The 24,690-nt window shown below is 34.6% G+C and overlaps 1 protein-coding gene across 9 annotated transcripts in view; it reads right to left on the bottom strand.

Moving 5' to 3' along the window:
- CEP350 (centrosomal protein 350) overlaps nt 1-24,690 on the bottom strand; it is a 166,285-nt gene that overhangs the window by 117,697 nt on the left and 23,898 nt on the right. For 4 of the 9 annotated variants that reach the window (XM_037021079.2, XM_037021078.2, XM_037021081.2 and 1 more), the window contains 6 exons: nt 19,260-19,345; nt 18,252-18,298; nt 16,393-16,507; nt 15,402-15,561; nt 12,204-12,826; nt 7,969-8,082 (listed from right to left, as the gene is read on the bottom strand). In XM_037021079.2, coding sequence (XP_036876974.2) covers nt 7,969-8,082; nt 12,204-12,826; nt 15,402-15,561; nt 16,393-16,507; nt 18,252-18,298; nt 19,260-19,332 — 1,132 coding nt within the window. In that variant the 5' untranslated portion in view covers nt 19,333-19,345. The remainder of the gene's footprint in view (nt 1-7,968; nt 8,083-12,203; nt 12,827-15,401; nt 15,562-16,392; nt 16,508-18,251; nt 18,299-19,259; nt 19,346-24,690) is intronic. The other 5 variants (XM_073216830.1, XM_037021080.2, XM_037021083.2 and 2 more) reach the window with 2 other exon arrangements.

The following is a 24,690-nucleotide window of genomic DNA, read 5'->3' as shown; positions in this document are numbered from 1 at the left end:
AGAGAGAAAAAAAGGTCACCTACAAAGGAAAACCCATCAGGCTATCATCAGACTTCTCAACAGAAACCTTACAGGCCAGAAGAGAATGGCATGATATATTTAATGTAATGAAACAGAAGGGCCTTGAACCAAGAATACTGTATATAGCACAATTATCATTTAAATATGAAGGAGGGATTAAACATATCCCAGACAAGCAAAAGTTGAGGGAATTGCCTCCCACAAATCAGCCCTACAGGGTATTTTAAAGGGACTGCCCTAGATGGAAGCACTCCTAAGGTTAAATACACAGCACCAGAGAAAATAAAATTACAGCAAAGAAAGGAGACCAATCAAATACTAACTAAAGGCAAAAAATAAAATCAACTATGCATAAAAGCAGTCAAAGGAAACAAAAAAGAGCATATACAGATTAAAACACATAACATATAAAGAACAGAGGAGGAGGAGTAAGAAGGGAGAGAAATAAAGAATCATCAGACTGTGTTTATAATAGCTTAATAAGTGAGTTAAGTTAGATGATTAGATAGTAAAGAAGCTACCCTTGAACCTTTGGTAACCAGGAATCTAAAGCATGCAATGGCAGTAAATACACATCTTTCAATAATCACCCTAAATGTAAATGGACTGAGTGCACCAATCAAAAGACTCAGAGTAATAGAATGGATAAAAAAAGCAAGACCCATCTATTTGCTGCTTACAAGTGACTCACCTCAAACCCAAAGACACACACAGACTAAAAGCTAAGGGATGGAAAAAAATCTCTCATGTAAACAATAGGGAGAAAAAAACAGGTGTTGCAGTACTAACATAAGACAAAATAGACTTCAAAACAAAGAAAGTAACAAGAGATAAAGAAGGACATTACATAATGATAAAGGGCTCAGTCCAACAAGAGGATATAACCATTATAAATATATATGCACCCAATACAGGAGCACCAGCATATGTGAATCAAATACTAACAGAATTAATGGAGGAAACAGAATGCAATGCATTCATTTTAGGAGATGTCAACACACCACTCACGCCAAAGGACAGATCCAGCAGAGAAAATAAGTAAGGACCCAGAGGCACTGAACAACACACTAGAACAGATGGACCTAACAGACATCTACAGAACACCCCACCCAAAAGCAGCAGGATACACATTCTTCTCAAGTGCACATGGAACATTTTACAGAATAGACCACATACTAGGCCAAAAAAAGAGCCTCAGTAAATTCCAAAAGATTGAAATTCTACCAACCAACTTCCCAGACCACAAAGGTATAAAACTAGAAATAAATTGTACAAAGAAAACAAGAAGGCTCACAAACATATGGAGGCTTAACAACATGCTCCTAAATAATCAATGGATCAATGACGAAATTAAAATAGAGATCAAGCAATATATGGAGACAAATAACAACAACAGCACAAAGCCCCAACTTCTGTGGAATGCAGCAAAGGCAGTTCTAACAGGAAAGTATATAGCAATCCAGGCATATTTAAAGAAGAAAGGACAATCCCAAATGAATAGTCTAAAGTCACAATGATCAAAATAGGAAAAAGAAGAACAAATGAGGCTTAAAATCAAGAGAAGGAGGACATAATAAAAATCACAGAAGAAATTAATAAAATACAGAAGAATAAAACAATTGAAAAAAAATCAATGAAACCAAGAGCTGGTTCTTTGAGAAAATAAACAAAATAGATAAGCCTCTAGCCAGACTTATTAAGAGAAAAAGAGAATCTACACACATCAACAGAATCAGAAATGAGAAAGGAAAAATCACGACAGACCCCACAGAAATACAAAGAATCATTAAAGAATAATAAGAGAATCTATATGCTAACAAGCTGGAAAACCTAGAACAAATGGACAACTTTCTAGAAAAATACAACCTTCCAAGACTGACCAAGGAAGAAAAAGAAAACCTAAACAGACCAATTACCAGCAACGAAATTGAATTGGTAATCAAAAAACTATCCAAGAGCAAAACCCTGGGGCCAGATGGATTTACCTCGGAATTTTATCAGACACAGAGAAGACATAATACCCATTCTCCTTAAAGTTTTCCAAAAAATACAAGAGGAAGGAATACTTCCAAACTCATTCTATGAAGCCAGCATCACTCTAATATCAAAATCAGACAAAGAACCCACAAAAAAAGAATATTACAGACCAATATCCCTGATGACCATACATGCAAACATACTCAACAAAATATTAGCAAACCAAATTCAAAAATACATCAAAAGGATCATACACCATGACCAAGTGGGATTGATTCATCCCAGGGATGCAAGGATGGTACAACATTCAAAAATCCATCGACATCATCCACCACATCAACAAAAAGAAGGACAAAAAACACATGATCATCTCCATAGACGCTGAAAAAGCATTCAACAAAATTGAACACCCATTCATGATAAAAACTCTCAATAAAATGGGTATAAAGGGCAGGTACCCCAACATAATAAAGGCCATATATGATAAACCCACAGCCAATATCATACTGAACAGTGAAAAGCTGAAAGCTTTTCCTGTGAGATCGGGAATAAGACAGGGATGCCCACTCTCCCCACTGTTATTCAACATAGTACTGGAGGTCCTAGCCACAGCAATCAGACAAAAGAAAGAATTACAAGGCATCCAGATTGGTAAAGAAGTCAAACTGTCACTATTTGCAGATGACATGATATTGTACATAAAAAACCCTAAAGACTCCACTCCAAAACTACTAGAACTAATATCTGAACTCAGCAAAGTTGCAGGATATAAAATTAATAAACAGATATCTGTTGCTTTCCTATACACTAACAATGAACCAGCAGAAAGAGAAATCAGGAAAACAATTAAATTCACAATGGCATCAAAAAGAATAAAATACCTAGGAATAAACCTAACCAAGGAAGTGAAAGACCTATACCCTGAAAACTACAGGACACTCTTAAGAGAAATTAAAGAAGACACTAACAAATGGAAACTCATCCCATGCTGTTCGCTAGGAAGAATTAATATCATCAAAATGGCCATCCTGTCCAAAGCAATCTACAGATTCAATGCAATCCCTATCAAATTATCAACAGCATTTTTCAACGACCTGGAACAAATAGTTCAAAAATTCATATGGAACCACCTAAGACCCTGAACAGCCAAAGCAATCCTAAGAAGGAAGAATAAAGTGGGGGGGATCTCGCTCCCCAACTTCAAGCTCTACTACAAAGCCACAGTAATCAAGACAATTTGGTACTGGCACAAGAACAGAGCCACAGACCAATGGAACAGAAGACAGACTCCATATATTAACCCAAATATATATGGTTAATTAATACATGATAAAGGAGCCAAGGACATACAATGGGGAAATGACAGTCTCTTCAAACAGATGGTGCTGGCAAAACTGGACAGCTACATGGAAGAGAATGAAACTGGACCTTTGTCCAACCCCACACACAAAAGTAAATTAGAAATGGATCAAAGACCTGAATGTAAGTCATGAAACCATAAAACTCTTAGAAAAAAACATAGGCAAAAATCTCTTGGACATAAACATAAGCAACTTTTTCATGAACATATCTCCTCAGGCAAGGGAAACAAAAGCAAAAATGAACAAATGGGACTATATCAAGCTGAAAACCTTCTGTAGAGCAAAGGACACCATCAATAGAACAAAAAGGTACCCTACAGTATGGGAGAATATATTTATAAATGACAGATCTGATAAAGGCTTGACATCCAAAATATATAAAGAGCTCACACACCTCAACACACAAAGCAAATAGTCCAATTAAAAAATGGGCCAAGGAGCTGAACAGACAGTTCTCCAAAGGAGAAATTCAGATGGCCAACAGACACATGAAAAGATGCTCCCCATCGCTAAGTCATCAGAGAAATGCAAATTAAAACCACAATGAGATATCACCTCACACCAGTAAGGATCGCCACCATCCAAAAGACAAACAACAACAAATGTTGGCGAGGTTGTGGAGAAAGGGGAGCCCTCCTACACTGTTGGTGGGAATATAAATTAGTTCAACCATTGTGGAAAGCAATATGGAGGTTCCTCAAAAAGCTCAAAATAGAAATACCATTTGACCCAGGAATTCCACTCCTAGGAATTTACCCTAAGAATACAACAGTCCAGTTTGAAAAAGACAGATGCACCCCTAAGTTTATTGCAGCACTATTTACAATAGCCAAGAAATGCAAGCAACCTAAGTGTCCATCAGTAGATGAATGGATAAAGAAGACGTGGTACATATACACAATGGAATATTATTCAGCCATAAGAAGAAAACAAATCCTACCATTTGCAACAACATGGACGGAGCCAGAGGGTATTATGCTCAGTGAAATAAGCCAGGTGGAGAAAGACAAGTATCAAATGATTTCACTCATATGTGGAGTATAAGAACAAAGAAGAACTGAAGGAACAAAACAGCGGCAGAATCACAGAACCCAAGAATGGACTAACAGTTACCAAAGGGAAAGGGACTGGACAGGAGCGGTGGGAAGGGAGGGATAAGGGCAGGGAAAAAGAAAGGGGGCCTTACGATTAGCATGTATAATGTGGGGGTGGGGCACGGGGAGGGCTGTACAACACAGAGAAGACAAGTAGTGATTCTACAGCATCTTACTACACTGACGGACAGTGACTATAATGGGGTTTGTGGGGGGGACTTGGTGAAGGGGGAAGCCTATTAAACATAATGTTCTTTATGTAATTGTAGATTAATGATACCAAAATAAAAAAAGAAAAAAAGAAAGGGGGCATTATGATTAGCATGTATAATGTGGGGGGAGGCTTGGGGAGGGCTGTGCAACACAGAGAAGACAAGTAGAGATTCTACAGCATCTTACTACACTGATGGACAGTGACTGTAATGGGGTTTGTGGGGGGGACTTGGTGATCGGGGGAGTCTAGAAAACATAATGTTCCTCATGTAATTTTAGATTAATGATCTGAAGTAAAAAAGAAATAAAATATATAAAAAGAAAGAAAAAAAAATCTCTTGAATACAAACATGAGCAAGTTTTTTCTGAGCGCATCTCCTCAGGCAAGGGAAACAAAATCAAAAATTAACAAATGGGACTAAATCATGCTAAAAAGCTTCTGTATAGCAAAGGACACTATCAGCAGAACAAAAAGGCATCCTACAGTATGGGAGAATATATTTGTAAATGACATCTGATAAGGTGTTAACATCCAAAATATATAAAGAACTCACATGCCTCAATACCCAAAAAGCAAATAACCCTATTAAAAAAAATGGGCAGAGGATATGAACAGACAGTTCTCCAAAGAAGAAATTCAGATTGCCAACAGACACATGAAAAGATACTCCACATCACTAATTATCAGGGAAATACAAATTAAAACAATTAGATATCACCTCACGCTAGTTAGGATGGCCACATAGAAAGAATAGGAACAACAAATGCTGGCGAGGATGTGGAGAAAGAAGAACCCTCCTACACTGCTGATAGGGATGTAAATTAGTTCAATCATTGTGGAAAGCAGTATGGAAGTTCCTCAAAAAACTAAAAATAGAAATACTATTTGACCCAGGAATTATACTCCTAGGAATTTACCCTAAGAATGCAGTTTCCCAGTCTCAAAAAGACATATGCACCCCTATGTTTATCGCAGCACTATTTACAAAGGCCAAAAAATGGAAGCAACCTAAGTGTCCATCAGTAGATGAGTGGATAAAGAAGATGTGGTACATATACACATGGAATATTATTCAGCCCATAAGAAGAAAACAAATCCTACCATTTGCAACAACATGGATGGAGCTAGAGGGTATTATGCTCAGTGAAATAAGCCAGGTGGAGAAAGACAAGTACCAAATGATTTCACTCATCTGTGGAGCATAAGAACAAAGCAAAGACTGAAGGAACAAAACAGCAACAGACTCACAGAACCCAAGAGTGGACTAACAAAAGGGACTGGGGTTTGGAGGGAAGGGAGGGAGAAGGGGACTAAGAGACATTACGATTAGTACATATAATGTAGGGCATGGGGAAGGCAGCATAGCACAAATAAGACAAGTAGTGACTCTAGAGCATCTTATTACACTGACGGACAGTAACTGTAAAGGGGTATGTGGTGGGGATTTGATAATGGGGGCAATGTAGTAACCACAATGTTGCTCATGTAATTGTATATTAATGATACAAAAACAAGGAATGAATGAAAGAGAGGCAAAAAATTGGAGACAATCCATTTAAAACAACTTAAGTTTTGCTGTAAGTAGAAAGAGAGAAACAGGGTAGTAGCTAGACAGTAGGGCCAAAAGAGGGGTTCTTTTATGACTGCTAAGATAACAGCATGTTATCAAGCAGTATGCTGATGAGAATGACCTTCTAGAGAGGGACAGCTTGATGACGCAAAAGAAATAAGGACAAAGTAATGTCCTTAAATACACAGAGCAAATGGAATCTAAAACACAAGCAGATGGGTTGGCTTAGCTAGGGGCACAAAGTTCATCCACCATAACAAGGGAGAGGGCAGAGAGTATAATAGGCAGAGCTGATAAAGAGTTCTTTGACATATCATCATTCTATATATGATATAGATACATATATTCTAGGTAAAATATAATATATTCTCTCTATATATGACATATATAGATATATATATATAGAACACTCTACACAGATCACTGATACTGTCTACAATGATATACTATACCATGATGATACTATCCTATGAGGAATACAGTTGACATCTGAATAACTGGGTTTAAACAGCACAAGTCCACTTCAATGCACATTTTTTTTCAATAAAAATATTAGAAAAATTTTTCAGAATCTGTGACAATTTGATAAAACATTTTTTCTCTAGCTAACTTTACTGTTAAGAATACAGTATGTACTACATATAACATACAAAATAATCTACTGTTTATGTTATTGGTAAGGCTTCCAGCCAATAGTAGGTTATGAATAGTTAAGTTTCTGGGTAGTCAAAAGTTATACATGGATTTCTGACTGGGGATGTGGAGTGGGTCAGTGCCCTTAACCCACTGTTCAACTATATTGTTATTAGCCCTATTTTACAGCTGAGAAAATCAAAGAAGATGTTATGTAGCAAGTATTAAAGACAGCTAGTAAGCTGTAAAGACTGAATTTGAACACTTGTAAATTGATTCCAGAATCTTTGCTCTTTAACTATTATACTGTTGTTCCTTTCCACATGAGATAAAAATTTTAAATGCTGTTTCAATAATAAGAAAACTGGACCGGACACTTAATACCACACAATTTCTTAGTAGCATCTGCAGGGTGGCTTACTAGGAAAATCTCAGGTTTTAGAGTCAGACAGAGTTGGCTTTAAGTCCTGGCTTCAATTGTCAACAACTCAGTGTAATCTTGGGAAAATTACTCTTTGATCCTCCATTTCCTCAAATGTAAAAAAAAATACAGAAGGCTAAGTAAGTACCCAGCATCTTGCCCAAAATCATAGTAGGTGTTCAATAAGTAATAACATGACTTTCCTATTTCCCTTTTGCAATCTTTGGTAAGTTCCTCTTATTTCCAATTCTCTAACATCATTTATTTTTACATCAACCTTCCTATGTTCATTTTTCTTTCTGCATTATGCCCTGTTACTATCTTCTTATCTGTTGCCTGCTAAATTACTGACATTTTCAAAAATCTCAGAAATCTAGCAGAAGTTAACTTCAATTAGATTCAGCTGTTTTCTTCAAATCAGGCAGGTCTTCCTTTGAAAGTCTCTCAGTTCAAAAATAGTCTTCTTTCTGTCTCATCAGCCGTGTAACCTAATTTTAACCCTGGAGCAGAGCCTAGAGGCTAAGAGAGCCTTACGACTGAAACCACCATTACATAGCATAGCATGTAGTTAGAAATGGGAAATATCTTTAGTTTGGTGACAATTTTATGTTTAAACATTGTAAGTTAGATAGCATGTATGATAAAACACTCAAAACCTAAGAAAGCTTTACTCTCACCTGCAAAGTGAAGTGCTAAGTCTCGGTACAGTTCTCTACTCATGTTTTGAAACTCAGCCTCCTGCCATACTTTCCCATCAGGTGTTCGAATCTTGGTCTCTGAAGGATTGAAACCTAATATACACCAACAATAGAGAACATTCTTATCAAAGTTGCTTAACAAATTTTGTTTGTTATACTCTTTTTTAAGTCAGATATTAACATATTGTAAAATTCACTCTGTCAAAATTTACAACTCAGTAGTTTTTAGTATCTTCATGGTTATGCTTACAGAGCATTGCATCACTCTAAAAAGAAACCCTGTACGTATTAGCAATCACTCTCCACACCACCTTCTCTATTCGCTGGCAACTACTAATCTGCTTCCTGTCTTTAGGGATTTGCCTTTTCTGCACAATTCCTATACAGAGAATCATACAATAAGGCCTTCGTGGCTGGCTTCTTTCACTTACCATAATGTCTTCAAAGTTCATCCACTGCATAACAGGTACCAAAGTTTTTTTCTTCTTTATTGTCAAATGATATTCCATTGTATGAATATACCAACATTTGTTTTATCCATTCATCAGCTGATAGACATTTGGGTTGTTTCCACTTAATAACTATTATTAATAATGCTGCTATGAATATTCATGTGCAAGTTTTATATGGATGTATGTTTTTAATTCCCTTGAGTGGAATACTTAGGAGTAGATTTCCTGGGTTATCTGGTTAATTTTATGTTTAACTTTTTGAGGAACTGCCGAACTGTTTTCTAAAGGAGCTACACCATTTTATATTCTTACCAGCAATGTATGAGGGTTCCAACTTCTCCACATCCTCATCAACACTTGCTACTGTCTGGCTTTTTTACAATAGCCACCATACAAGGTGTGAAATGGTATCTCACTGTGGTTTTGATTTGATAATAACTAATAATGTTGAGCAGCTTTATAAGCTTTTCAAAGAGGAATGCATAATTAGCTACCACATAATGTGCTGACAAATACTTTTTGGAGTAAGTTTAGCTTCAGTGAGATAAAACAACACACATTTCTTCAAAAAGACTAGAAATGGAGAAGCATCAAACTAAATGATAAAAGTATCAATCATGAAAAGAGGTTTCAGAGATAGAAACTACCCTTCTCAAGACTAAGTGAGAAACACATTACTCTTTCTTTTCTTTGAAGACAAGCATTAAGTGGTACCATCTGTCTGATTTTGTCTATGGCTAAACTAATAGACAAGCTGCTATCTATACAGGCAAAATACGCCAAAAGTGTGGAAAGATAGGTCTTTAAAATATACTTGTTCAATTTTCAACAAACATTACACATCTGCTACTTCCTAGGAATTACCACTCTGATTTCCTTCTTTAAATTTATCACTACTCTCGAAGAAATATATTAAACTTGGAATGTTATTTTGCAAAATAATAATGAATATAGATGATAACCAGAGTGGAATAAAGATTTATATTTTCAGATGGACTCAACTTACCCAAGAATTGGCAACCAATAAATACTTGTAAAATTAAATCAATGTAAAAAATAGGCCTGAGTAAAAAATTGGTAAAACCACTTTAGAGGTGTTAGATAAAATGTACTGGCAAACTGATTTCATGTCCAATAGAAAAAACCTACTCAGCTCTTAGGCACAATAGCATAAGCTTAACTGCATCTGACATTTGTGGCAAGGAGCACACAACTATGACTACAGTATAAAAGGAAAAGATACATATAAACACAGTGTTCAGTCTGTTGTAAACAGCAATTTGTAATAAGGAAGTGTGGCAATTCCATGTAAACCTCTCTCCCAGCTTTTCTCTTCACCACCGCCCCTATCTCTCTACATTCAACCCTATCATTTTTTCTCCTCTCTTCTTTAGGAAACATTTCTCTCTATAGGAACCTTACTTTATATTTGCATCTTTATTTATTTAAGTTAACTTGAAGAAGTATTCAATATCTACATCAGTTTCTGTTTCTGTCCCCCAGTCTTTTTTCCATTCTGTGTTCACTTTTTTTTCTTAGTAGTTGAAATTACTGAATAGAATAAAAAAATTTGCAGTGCACTTATGTCCAAAACACTGTACTAGGCCCTGAAATAAAATAAGGATGACTAATATAGGTTCTTAATCTTCATGAGCATTTATACCAGGAAGAAAAAAACATATGCAAACTAAGTGTAAGACAAGAATCACACAGACACTATATTTACTACTCCAAATTTTAAAGAATCATAGAATACTTCCTATGTCTCCTTTAAAAAAAAAACACACACAGAAAAACAAATGAAAAACCAAAGTTGAAAATGGGTTTAGTATGCTAACAACTGTATAAGCATACACATTCTTCTCCTCTCTTACTTGGTTGTGTATGCAAAAGTTACTTCTTATGGTCAGATCACAAAAGCTTTTCTAGTATAGTTTCCATCTTTTGAATTGTAAACCAAGTGAATTTATTACTTATTTGAACACATGAAATTAAAATGTCACTTTAGAATACAGTATATTAAATGCTTTTGATTTAAACTGCCAAAAAGTTAGCAGAAAAACTGTTGGGAAAAATAAATCCATTGCTCAGGACATCTGAAACCATATTCTGTAATGACTTCTCAAATGTATGCTACTTTTCCCAAATTAACCTCCCCAAATTCTATTTATAAAATATTTCAAGATGAGAATGAGCATGTTACAAATAAGTAAAAGGAATAAGCAAAATGCAGTCACCAACTCACAGGAAGTGGTATTTAAGATTTTCAGTTTCTTCAGGTTTTTTAACTTTTAGATTTTTATAAGTTATTAAATAAAATATGAACTCAAATCGACAATTTAACTTTGCTTTAATGGAGTAACTCTTGGAATTGCAGAATTCTGACTTATAAAATTAACAAACCTTAAGTGTACAGTCTGCATTTGAAGAGTCTAACAAAAGCATAGCAAAGATTTTGGATAATCACTATTTCAAAACCAACAACGTTTTGACTCCACTAAGTGCAATTCTGATCACTACTCTAGCAACAGTGTTGACAATTACTACACGGTACACAAATGGCTAGCAGGATATGCAAGAATTTAATTAATAATACAAAAGACCAATCCTGGATAACAGAGTAATTTTTCAGCATTCTAAAGGAAAATGCTATTTCATCACAAATTAGCTAGGATAAAATGTGAATTATCCATCCCTTACCTAATTAATAATGAATATCACTAGTAAAACATAATAAGCAACACAAAATACAACTGATAATTACTCAAACTGTACACTGTCAAATTTGTTCTGGAGAAAAAATTACTAATGATACCTAAGGATGACAGAAAATGACAAAAATTGGTCAGAGAAAAATAAGACAGAAAAATGCAAAACTGACAACAAAAACTGTCATTGTTTATCAATAACTTAAAGTTAACAGAAAAACAAATCTTGATAGTACTTTGAACTTCATATATTCATCTAGAAAAAATGAACTTAGAAAAATATCCACAAAAGAAAGATTATAAAGACAGAAGTTTTAAGGACAAAAGTCTAGTAGACTAAACTAATCAATAAATCAACTCCTCATTAAAAATTACATGGATGACTCTGTGAAAATAATTTCAGGAACATAAAAATGTAAGTTCCTTAAACCACTGTATGTAAAAACTTGAGTTAGTTAAACACAGAAATTCTGAAAAGCATTTTCTCAATGGATATCTACCAATGTTGGTATAGATCTGATTTAAATGTATTTTCTTAAACATAAGGAAAAAAATCCTTAGTGCCAAAAGTCAAAAGTTAAAATAACAACAGGGTCAAAGTATCAGTGCCAAAATATTCTGAAACCAAATACTTACTGGAATTAACTGAATTATCTTTTAAATATTACTTTGCAAAGAATTCCTAATAACAATCTAAATATATTGCCAGAATAAGAGCAATATTCTTTCAGTTCTTTGAAAATGATACTAATTTTTATTTTCTCTTTTGTTCAACTAATTGTTCACATAGTGGTTTTCAAACTATTAGAATCTTCTAAAGGACTTTTTCCAAAATCCCAAATCTGGAGTCTACCCCAACAAATTTTGACTTAGGTCCAGTATAGGGTCTGAGAATCTGCATTTTAAACCTACACCTTGAATTAATTTCTTATGCATTTGATTTGAAAATCATAAATTGTTCTAAAGATGATCTTCTCTACTCAAATACATCTTAGAAAGAAAGAAATACAAGGAGGCAGGAAGAGGGAGAAAGATACAAAGACTGACTACAAACCTTTATATGTTGGAGCAGGTGGTGCTGTTGCCACTTTCCTGACTTTTGCTGTTACTGAGTTATCAACATTAACAACCATTACTGGATGGTCAATATGACCCAGATTCTGGCCCCGGCTATTTGTTTCTTCTGAGTGTTCCCATTGTTTCCTAATCCGCTCCTTAAGTTTTTCCAGTTTGACATCATGTTGTCGCTGCTTTAAGATATCTAACCTTTGGGAATTAGAAGTACTAGTAGAGGATGGAGAAGAGTCAGTTAGCCGTACCACTTTTGGGTCAACATCATGGCCCATGTTACTCACAGAAGCCTTCATACTGTTCTCATTTCCTTTTGCTCTATTAGGCTTTTCTTCCTCAGTTTTCATAGGAGTTGCCATTTTAATCAAACATTCAGAATTTTGCAATGCATCAATTGCCGGTTGATCATTTAAAAACCTAACAACTGTGTCAGTGATGACAGATGATTGGGAGCTCTCAAAATCACAGCAGTGCATATTCCTTTCTTCCCGATTACACGTCATCCGATTCCCACTCTCGGGTTTTTCTTCATTAACATCCACACAATATCTATTCTTTGACTCTAGATGACTGGAATTTAAATTGGAAGGTGTGCCATGGATTTCCCTATTATTAAAATAAAAAGTTTTGAATAACAAGTACAAAAATTAGTCAACTGAAACCAGACATACCAACTGAATGGAGAACTTTAAGCTAACATTAGACATCCAAAAAACCTAGAAATTCCAATAGATTAAAAGCAACAACATAACCATTAAGAGTATCAAACCTCAATATTCAATCTCCCTCTATCATGTTAGTTGGCAAATAATCAAAGTCATAATCTGTCTAGTATAAAATAAGAAATATGCAAGATTTTGGAGAAATGTCCTTAAGAGCCCCAGAAAACAGGATTACAATCTGACTTTGGATAATCACTTGACCTTTACTAAAATGTATATTTTATTCCCCTATGGAATCTTAGTAGGGAAAAAATTCTCAAATAGTGGCATTTCATATTTGTAACTTCTAAATAATGTACCAAATTAATGAATAGGTTGGGAGTAGAAGTAAAGCAGAGGTACAATAAATATTTTCCTCCAAATAAACGTGGTTAGTAAAATTAAACCTCTGAACCACAGACCACTACTTTGGCAGTTTCAAACTATGTAAAGCACATCTAAAAACTCAGGTAAGCAAAGACTAGGCATAGCCAGAGTACATATCACAAAGTCCATATTCTCTATTCATAAAACACTAGCAAAAGCCCACCTTCAGAGACAATTTTTACTTTTTACATCATTCTAATAAGTTATATTTTAAGAATAGAAGCAGTTTATTAAAAGGGAGGTTAATGAAAACAAATGAGCATCAGTAATAAGAAAAGCACATGAGTCATGAAAACATACCCAACAAAATTTTAAATGAGACATAACAATTTGGACCTGCAAAGTCTGAAAGAGTAGACATTAGCTACACGTGGCTACTGTTCACTTGAAATGTTGGCCAGTGCAAACTGAAATGAGCTGTAATATAAATTACAGATTAAGAACAACAAAAAAAAGAATGTAAAACATGTTTGTGTGTTTATGTGACTAATGAAAATGTTTAAAATACACATTGGCTCACATTAATGGTTCTATTGTGTAACACTGATCTAGATGTTTCTTGTAAAGGCATAACACTCTAAGACCACAAAAATTCTTAAAGCCATGACTCCATTACAGCATAATATGGTAACTGTATCTATTATGAGTGCATGAATATGTGCATTTTTTTAAGGAGATAGTCTACAGCTTTTATGAGATTCTCACTGGGGTCCATGACCCAAAACACATTAGCTCCTGTTCTGAGTGGCTGATTACTGAACAAGATGGGAACTGAGAACTGAGTCCTACAGCTTCTGCTAGAGATTAAGACTAAATACAATTACTTCCACTATCTTGACCATACTGCAACAATTCACAGTTGAAATGACTTAAGTCTAAAATTAGTACATGTAGAGAATAAAATAAAGCATAAAATGGTAGGTTACATACCATGCCTCAATCTTAAAGAGGAAAGGACAACTGGACAAAAAAAAAAAGTGATTTCACAGACTTTCATTCACGCACTCATTAAATACTTGCTGAATATGTATAAGGGTATTCACTATACAGTCCTTTCAACTTTTCTGTAAATATGAAAAGTTTTATGATAAAATGTTGGGAAAGCATTTATGGAATACTTGGTAAATGACAGGCATTAAGCTAATGACTTGAGAATAAGGCAGATGTACAGCCTTACATAAACTAATGTAATGGGTAGATATAGAATCAAAATATAACACACATGATAATGCTACAATAGAAGTCATTTAGTACTCTGGGAGCACAGAGGAAAGGTTAAATAGGCTTGGTGAATAAAGTGGGGGTAGAAACAGATCTGGCAATGTTTCATACAGAAGGTGATAAAAGATGAGTTCTAGGTGCTGAATGAATTGGCCAAGTGAAGAGCATGCTAGTTACAGCTATCTTAGCAGTATTTAATCTTAAAAGACACATAATCTACATAATTTTAAATATGTATATTAAAGAAGTATATTCTTTGCAGGAAGAACATTAGAATATAAATATTCAGCAATTTAGTTTCAATTCTGATACTGATTATGTTTCTAGGCAAGTTGCTTAATATTTGTGTGGTTAAAGATTCTGAACTCAGACTATTTTTCAAATTTTTTCTTTGTCCTTTTTCTAAACTATCAACCTTTACCCAGATTAAGCCCCTTATTTCTTCCCATCACTTTATCACTCTTAACACTAATGACAGCTCCAAAATTAATATTCCCAGCCCTGACCTTTCTGCATATATTCCTACCAATATTTTCAAATGCCTAATAAACATTTCACCTAGATATTTCAAAATTGCATCAAACCATATTGAAAATTGAACTCATAATGCACCCTCATTTCCCAATTCTTTATCTCAAAGAGTACAAATATATACCCAATACTACCAAATATCATCATGAAGATCCTTGATTTGAGACTTTAAAACACTAAAAATATTTATAAATGAAAAAATGTAAGGTCCAATGTTTATTATTACTATTTGCTATGCTAAGTGCATAGACACATTTACATCATTAGTAAAATGAACTATAATCTTACTGTAAATATTATAGGCTAACCCTATTTGACAAATTAAAAAAAAAAATCCTAACCTGTAAGAAACCAAAGGTTCACGAAATTCCACACGATTATTTTTCTTTACATTACTCTCCAGGGTAGTAGCTCTGAGAGGACTACGAGATTTCTCTTTTCGTGATTTAGCAGATTTAGAGGTTGAAGCATTAACCAAAGAATCATCCAGATATCTACCATCTGAAGAAAAAGGAAATTGGTGAGAACATATGATACAAAAATATAATTGTTTCTGAATTTAGCTAGAATCTAAGAAAATAACTTAGGTATCTATTATTTCTGATGTCTCTAGTTGGATATTATATAAGTAGATGGAAAACATTCAGGTTAAATTATTACAATAGTTTAATCTATAGAGGAAGACTGTATTCTGAGAAAACAATGCAAAATAAAATTCTACCTTGGACTCCTTTTCGTCAAAGGCTCTCACTCACTTAAAAGAAGTATCATAAAATCCAACAGATTTCGGTTAAAAAAATAGTTTCAGCGGAGAGTATCAACCTGCAGGTTTCAGCCCACTAATTAAGAAACTACAGAATTAAATATATGAAAGGTAACCAAAAAAAAATTTGCCTTGTGTCATTTTATGACAAGTATCTGTAAGGCACATGTTCCATTTATTAGTTTAAATCCCCCCAAATATAAAAATTATTAAGTCAACTAAATTTCACAGTGACATACTGTGAATTTTTTTTAAAACACATATATATAACCCCCAAAACTCAAAATCAAATTCTCATATCTAAAAACAAAAACTCACTGTCAAAGGTGATGCAGTGGTACTAAAGTCTCTTATCAAAAGATGGTGAAAATACCATCTATAGTGACTGACTATGTGGCTGTCTTATAACTCCTCAGTACCAAAGAATAAAAACTAAATGCTGATGAGGTACAGTCTGACAAAAAAGCAAGCAAATATATGAAACTGTAGGGAGAGGTTAATGAAATAAAACTAACAATGAAAAATTTATATTTAATATATTGTATCTTTGGAAGTAACTTCAAACATACCTTTTCTACTTATTTTTCGGGTAGCACTTGCAGAAGATTTCTTGGTATCCATGACAGAATCAAACACAGCTGTACTGGTAGGGGCTACTTCTAATTTGTTTTCAATGTGTCTCAGCTAAAGTTGAAACACCATCACAACAAAATAAGTTAATTCTGTAAATAAACTAGCTACCACTGATTTACATAGTTATTTAAAACTATATTTCCCAATAACTTTCTCCAAAGTAGAAAAACTTTAGAATGCTTTATTGCAGTATTTAGTTTTTCATTATTTACTACCTCAGCTATAATAACAACTGGTACAATTGTGCCCAAATTTGGACAAGAAGATCAAAAAGATTCTAAAGAGTATCAAAGAGCTTCTATTTGTTTTCTTGACCTATTTTTTTAATTGCTGAGTTTTTTTAAAGAAGTTAATTTCCTGACATTAGCTGTTATATATCATTATGATATATGTAACATGTGCATTTTACATGCAAAAATGAGAATAGAACTATTCACATAGACTAAAATACAGAACTATTCAAATAGCCACAACTTCTTATAGTTTTATATCTATTAAATAAGTTTCACAATAAGGACAAAATTCAGAAGATAGAATTCAGGTTTCCAAACACTTGACTGTATAAGTCAACTTTGGTATAACTACCAATGTTCTCAATGATTTTGAAAAGCATTTTCCCCTGAAAAGGAAGGGTATTATATGCACAGAGGAGAAAACTTGGAAAATATAGAAAAGTATAAAAAATGACATTAAAATCATCAAAATTTCATTACATACTTTGTATAAAATTCTGATTTATCTTCTTTCAGATTTTTGTAGTGCAATATATTCACAAAATTGGAAAAATACTTTGCATATTAGTAGATCTATATCAGGCTTTTCCCCCCTTTATATTATAAGCCCCTTATTATCCATAAAAATTTTTTTTACAAACCTAGTAGTTTTGATAAACACCTATTAACAGTTCAGCTCTAAATCAGTTTAGCTCTAAATTAAGTTAGGGGATAAAAAGTCTTCCTACATTACAAATGTATGATGCTCATGTAGAAGAGAAAATATATATTACTGTATTCATAGGGCTAAAATTTTACCCTACATTATGACCAAATCTAGGAGATAGTACCTGTTACAGGCTCATTTTCAAACCAGTTCAAAATATTAGTGACAGAAAATAACCATATTCATAGAGTAATGAAAGAGATTATTTAAATTCAGAAAGGATACAAAGGAAAACAGAAAGGACTTATTAGAACAGTCATTTTCCTATAGAGCAAATGAAAAAAAAAGAAAAAAGAAGGGTCTCCCTTCCAAAGGACTATGGATCAGAGGCCAAATTTGGATTCCTAAACTCCAGACAAGACTGGAGAAAACACAAATGAGAACAGGTTGCCCACAGTCACCCGTCTTCAGTAGTTCTGAAAGAAAACAGTCTGTTCCACCACAAAAACGAAGAGGTAACTGACAGTTACCATTCAATGAGGAGCTGTTCATTTCCTCTGACTCTGAGCCTTCTACATAGATATAGCACCTCTTTCCAAAATTCACTCTGTTTTAAATCTTCATTTCAACATACCAAATGAGCACATTTATTAAAGGAGAATAGCACAAATTATTTTAATATTTTACATGCCATAGTGTTAATGTTCCTGATACCAAAAGTAGTGTCTTGATTATTCCTTTACTATTTAATAGTTGTCGTTAATGTTCACTCTGTAATATATGGAATATAACTTCTTAGCAAAATGTTTAACTATTTCCCTATCAAAAAGGCACTATAGAAAAAAATATCTATTCAGTCATAACAGAAAATCAAATTTAAACCAGAAAGAAATAACTGGAAGCTATAACTACTTACAGCAGCCTTGGTCTCAGAATGTGCATCCCATGATGTGGTTATGTCTGCTGGAAAATATTAATATTTACTGAATCAGAATCTGAGGTGGACCTCAGGATCTGTATTTTAATAAGTTCCCAAATGCACTCAAAAGCTTGAGAACCACTGTATTAGGCAGAACTATTCCTCAGTAAGTGCTTTACTGTTTGAATCAAAACATGGTTCTTCCCTCAACCTGTAAAGCCAAGCTTCCAAATATATGGTTTAGAGTTGTTATCCCATTAGGACCGCTGGACTAACACCCCACCCACACCCCCATCAAACATCTCCAAAACTAAGCAGTATCCTTCAGGTTGCCCTCAATGAGCTAAACAAATGCAAAGTTGTGTATTGTATCTCATATCATGATGTGAAGAGATTAGAAAACTATTCCAGATTTTGATATAACAAAAACAAAGGTAAAATCTATTTTGTCTTTTAGATAACAGCTCTTCAAATAGTGTAAGGCCACACATTTCCCTTGAGTCATCCTTTCTAGGACAAATGTTTTCATTTCCCTCAAATGCTCCTTATGTGACATGATTTTCAGATCCCTCACAAACCCAATAATCTTCCTCCAGTTTATCAATGTTCCTCAAAAAATACCATGCCTTAAAGTCACCCAATGCATAATTTTAAAAAAAGGAGTTCAATGAAACTATGACTTTTGTTTTATGTACACTACAGGTCTATATTAGGAGCTATATTATACCATTTATTAATATTTAAGTCAGAATTTCTAAGAAATTGCATAAAAGTAATTTTACATATATTGACTCTTTTTTAAAGAGGATTTTTTCCTTTACAAAAGTTTACAGAAGGATACCTTTGAAGGTGAAGTGTCTTAAATATTTAAAACTAAACTACATTCAAAAAATTATTCACCTACTTTTTATAAAGCATATGTAATTTTCATTTATTGATTAGCCCAGAATTTTACACTCATGGCCTAAACAAGGCATTAAGTTCAGTTTAAAAACTAAATCATACCTTGAACAGTGTCCTTGCTTTGAGAGTTCCTTGGATTTGGTAAAGGCACCTCTTTTGATTTGCTGCTCCTCATCCTTCCAATTTACCTGCAATCATAGCATCACCACAAATTAAACATGAATATTGTATTAGCTTTAAAATGCCCTCAACTGATCTAGCCTTTCAAGGAAGTTAAAAAAGGTTTCTGACATCTCTAAAAGTTATCTTTATAACTTCTTAAGAGTTCCTGATAACCTAATAACTTAATTTTTCTGTGAAAAACTAAACCATTAAAAATTGTATCATGACCATCTCATACCAACTGGGATAGTTACCATTAAAAAAAAACAGAAAATAGTAAGTGTTGAAAGATATAGAGAAATTGGAACTCTTGTGTACTGTTAGTGGGAATGTAAAATGGTATAGCTGCTGTGGAAACAGTTCAGCAGTTGCTAAAAAAATTAAAAATTACCATGTGAGGCATCACAAAAAGAAATGAAAGCAGGATCTTGAACAGATATTTGTATACCCACATTCATAGCAACATTATTCAGTATTCAATAGCCAAAAGATGAAAATAACCAGTGTCCATCAACAAATGAAAAGTAAAATGTGATATATATGTACAATGGAATCTTTTTCAGTCATAAAGGGAAATTTTAAGTATATATACACATATATACTATGATATAGATGAACCTTGAGAACATTATGCTAAGTAAAACATAACAGTTACAAAGACAAATACTATATGAGTATACAAACACTATATAGTATTCCACTTACACGAGGTACCTACAGTAGTCAAAATCACAGGGACAGAAAATAAAATAGACGTTGCCAGGGGCTGGGGAAGGGGGGAATGGGTAACTATTGTTCTATGGGTATTAAGTCTCAGTTTTTTAAGATGAAAAGACTTTTGATGATGGCTACAATGATATGAATGTATTTTAGCACACTGACTGTACAATGAAAGTTGGTTAAGCTGGTAAATCTTGTTACATGTATTTTACTACAATAAAAAAATGAATGGAAAAAGAAAAAAAATTTTATCATGACTCAAAGAGAGAGACCATGACCTCTTTATGCTGACAAGATAGCTTGACAACAGTCAAATTATATTTTCCAATGAATATAGGATAATTATTCTGTTATAAAAGCCACAAAACAACACACAAAGTTTGCAATAAACAGGAGGGGAAAACTCATACCTATTCCCAAAATCCTAATGCAATCATTAGGATATTTTGCATAGTCCTTTCAGTTCCTTCTCATTTTCTTTAATATAATTTGTGTAAAAAGTAAAAACAATTTGTGTCCTACTTAACTGCTAGACATTTGTGGTGATTTTAAAATATAAATTTTTTGATACTCCTTTCTTCAAGTAGAGCTGAATTTTTCTCCCATTGAATGTAGGCTGGATTTAGAGATCTGCTTTTAATCAATCACATGTGGTGGAAGTGATAATGTGTGACTTTAAACACTAGGTCACAAAAAGCATTGCTTTTTCTTAAGGATCCAGCTACTATGTCATGAGGACAGTCAAGCAGCCCTATGAAGAGATCTATGTGGCAAAGAACTGAGGCATCCTGCCTACAGCCATGTGAGTGAACCACCCTGCAAGTGGAGTTATACGGCAGACTTCATCTTCTCCATTACAAATAACACTGAAATCAACGTTCTGTGCTTATGAACTTTTGCTCCTTTGGAATCTTTACCTAGAACAGGATCTACAAAATATGTTAAAACTAAACTACATAATGTGAAAAGAACATGCTGCTCTTGAGATCTAATGTTGCATTCTTTTCGAATTTACAGTACCATGAGTCTACCACTTTAATTACTATCTTTTCATGTTGAGCATTATCTACTTACTTTTGCTGATTTAATAGGAAGAAAATGGTTGCTTTAATTTGAATTTAGTAGACTGTAAGCAGGACTGAACATTCTGCCATAGATTTTAATCTTAGTTATTTATGCAGTGCCTTTTCTTCTCTGCCCACTTATATAACAGGATTTTAATGTTTTCCATAACAATTTGATGAGTTTTTACATTATAAATACATTAAACCTTTGTCATGTTTGACAAAATTTTTAAAAAATTAGTTGTCTGCAAAGGCATTTCAGTACGTTGAATATTAAACATCCCAACTTAAACTTAAGAAAAGGAAAAGACTACCTACTAAATCCAAACATGTAAAATTAAAGGCATAATTAATTTTAATGTATATCTTTTACCCTTTTATTTTGTTATTAAGGTATCATTGATGTACAATGTTATGAAGGTTTCACATTAGCAACATTGTGGTTACCACATTCACCCATATTGTCAAGTCCCCCCACCTACCTGATTACAGTTACTGTCCATCAGCGTAGTAAAATACTATAGCGTCACTACTGTCTTCTCTGTGCTGTCTTTCCAGTGTCCCCACCTATATTATGTGTGTTAATCGTAATACCCCTTAATACCCTTCTCCCTCCCTTCCTACCCACTGTCAGACCCCCATTCTCTTTGGTAACCACTAGTCCCCTTCTTGGAGTCTGTGAGTGTGCTGCTGCTTTGTTCCTTCAGTTTTGCTTTGTTGTTATATTCCACAAATGAGTGAAATCATTTGGTACTTGTTGTCTTTCTCTGCCTGGCTTACATCACTGAACATAATACCCTCTAGTGCCATCCATGTTGTTGCAAATGGTAGGAATTATTTTCCTTTTATGGCTGAATAATATTCCATTGTGTATATGTACCACTTCTTCCTTATCCATTCATCTGTTGATGGGCAATTAGGTTGCATCCCTGTGTTGTCTATTGTAAATAGTGCTGTGATAAACATAGGGGTGGATATGTCTTTCTGAATCTGGGATCTTGTTTTGCTCAAGTAAATTTCTAGGAGTGAAATTCCTGGCTCAAATGGTATTTCTATTATTGGTTTTTTGAGGAATCTCCATATTGCTTTCCACAATGGTTGAACTCATTTACATTCCAACCAACAGTGTAGGAGCTCCCCTTTCTCCACATCCTCGCCAGCATTTGTTGTTCCTTGTCTTTTGGATGTTGCATCCTAACTGTTGTGAGGTGATATCTCATTGTGGTTTTAATTTTCATTTCGGGATGGTTAGCGATGTGGAGCATCTTTTCGTGTGCCTGTTGGCCACCTGAATTTCTTCTTTGGAGAAGTGTCTGTTCAGATCCTCTGCCCATTTTTTAATAGGGTTATTGCTTTTTTGGTTGTTGAGACATGTGAGTTCTTCATATATTTTGGATGTTAACCCCTTAACAGGTATGTTGTTTATGAATATATTCTCCCATTCTGTAGGACGCCTTTTTGTTCTACTGATTGTGTCCTTTGCAGTACAGAAGCTTTTTAGTTTGATGTAGTCCCACTTGTCCATTTAGTTCTGTTTCCCTTGCCTGAGGAGATGGGTTCAGGAAAAAAATTGCTCATGTTTATATTCAAGAGATTCTTGCCTATGTTTTCCACTAAGAGTTTTATGGCTTCATAACTTAACATTCAGGTCTTTAACCCATTTCAAGTTTACTTTTATGTATGGGGTTAGAGAATAATCCAGTTTCATTCTCTTACATGTACCTGTCTAGTTTGCCAACACTAGTTGTTGAAGACACTGTCATTTCCCCGTTGTATATCCATGGCTCCTTTATTGTATATTCATTGGCCAAATATGTGTGGGTTTTTTTTTCAATTTTTTTTATTATCATTAATCTACAATTACATGAAGAACATTATGGTTACTAGACTCCCCCCTTCACCAAGACCCCCCCACAAACCCCATTTACAGTCACTGTCCATCAGCATAGTAAGATGCTATAGAATCACTACTTGTCTTGTGTTGCACATCCCTCCCTATGCACCCTCCCACATTATACATGCTAATCGTAAGGCCCCCTTTCTTTTTCCCTGCCCTTATCCCTCCCTTTCCACCCCTCCTGCCCAGTCCCTTTCCCTTTGGTAACCGTTAATCCATTCTTGGGTTCTGTGATTCTGCTGTTTTGTTCCTTCAGTTTTTCTTCATTCTTATACCCCACATATGAGTGAAATCATTTGTACTTGTCTTTCTCCGCCTGGCTTATTTCACTGAACATAATACCCTCTAGCTCCATCCATGTTGTTGCAAATGGTAGGATTTGTTTTCTTCTTATGGCTGAATAATATTTCATTGTGTATATGTACCACGTCTTCTTTATCCATTCATCTACTGATGGACACTTAGGTTGCTTCCATTTCTTGGCTATTGTACATGGTGCTGCGATAAACATAGGGGTGCATCTCTCTTTTTCAAACCGGGCTGCTGCATTTTTAGGGTAAATTCCTAGAAATGGAATTCCTGGGTCAAATGGTATTTCTATTTTGAGCTTTTTGAGCAACCTCCATACTGCTTTCCACAACGGTTGAACTAATTTGCATTCCCAACAGCAGTGTAGGAGGGTTCCCCTTTCTCCACAGCGTTGCCAACATTTGTTGTTGTTTGTCTTTCGGATGGTGGCGATCCTTACTGGTGTGAGGTGATATCTCATTGTGATTTTAATTTGCATTTCTCTGGTGACAAGCAATGTGGAGCATCTTTTCATGTGTCTGTTGGCCATCTGAATTTCTTCTTTGGAGAACTGTCTGTTCAGCTCCTCTGCCCCCTTTTTAATTGGATTATTTGCTTTTTGTTTGTTGAGGTGTGTGAGCTCTTTATATATTTTGGATGTCAACCACCTATCGGATCTGACATTTATGATTATATTCTCCCATACTGTAGGGTACCTTTTTGTCTTACTGATGGTGTCCTTTGCTGTACAGAAGGTTTTCAGCTTGATAGAGTCCCACTTGCTCATTTTTGCTTTTGTTTCCCTTGCCCGGGAAGATATGTTCATGAAGAAGTCACTCATGTTTACGTCCAAGAGATTTTTGCCTATGTTTTTTTCTAAGAGTTTTATGGTTTCATGACTTACATTCAGGTCTTTGGTCCATTTCAAAATTACTTTTGTGTATGGGGTTAGACAGTGATCGTTTCATTCTCTTATATGTAGCTGTCCAGTTTTGCCAGCACCATCTGTTGAAGAGACTGTCATTTCCCTATTGTATGTCCATGGCTCCTTTATCATATATTAATTGACCATGTATGTTTGGGTTAATATCTGGGGTCTCTATTCTGTTCCACTGGTCTGTGGCTCTGTTCTTGTGCCAGTACCGAACTGTCTTGGTTACTGTGGCTTTGTAGTAGAGCTTGAAGTTGGGGAGTGAGATCTCCCCCACTTTATTCTTCCTTCTAAGGATTGCTTTGGCTGTTTGGGATCTTCGGTGTTTCCATATGAATTTTTGAACTATTTGTTCTAGTTCATTGAAGAATGTTGTTGGTAATTTGATAGGGATTGCCTCAAATCTGTATATTGCTTTGGGCAGGATGTCCATTTTGACGATATTAATTCTTCCTAGCCAAGAGCATGGGA

This window comes from Manis javanica, chromosome 11 (assembly GCF_040802235.1).
Source record: "Manis javanica isolate MJ-LG chromosome 11, MJ_LKY, whole genome shotgun sequence".
Classification (NCBI taxonomy): domain Eukaryota; kingdom Metazoa; phylum Chordata; class Mammalia; order Pholidota; family Manidae; genus Manis; species Manis javanica.
This window is presented reverse-complemented; position numbering and strand designations above follow the sequence as displayed.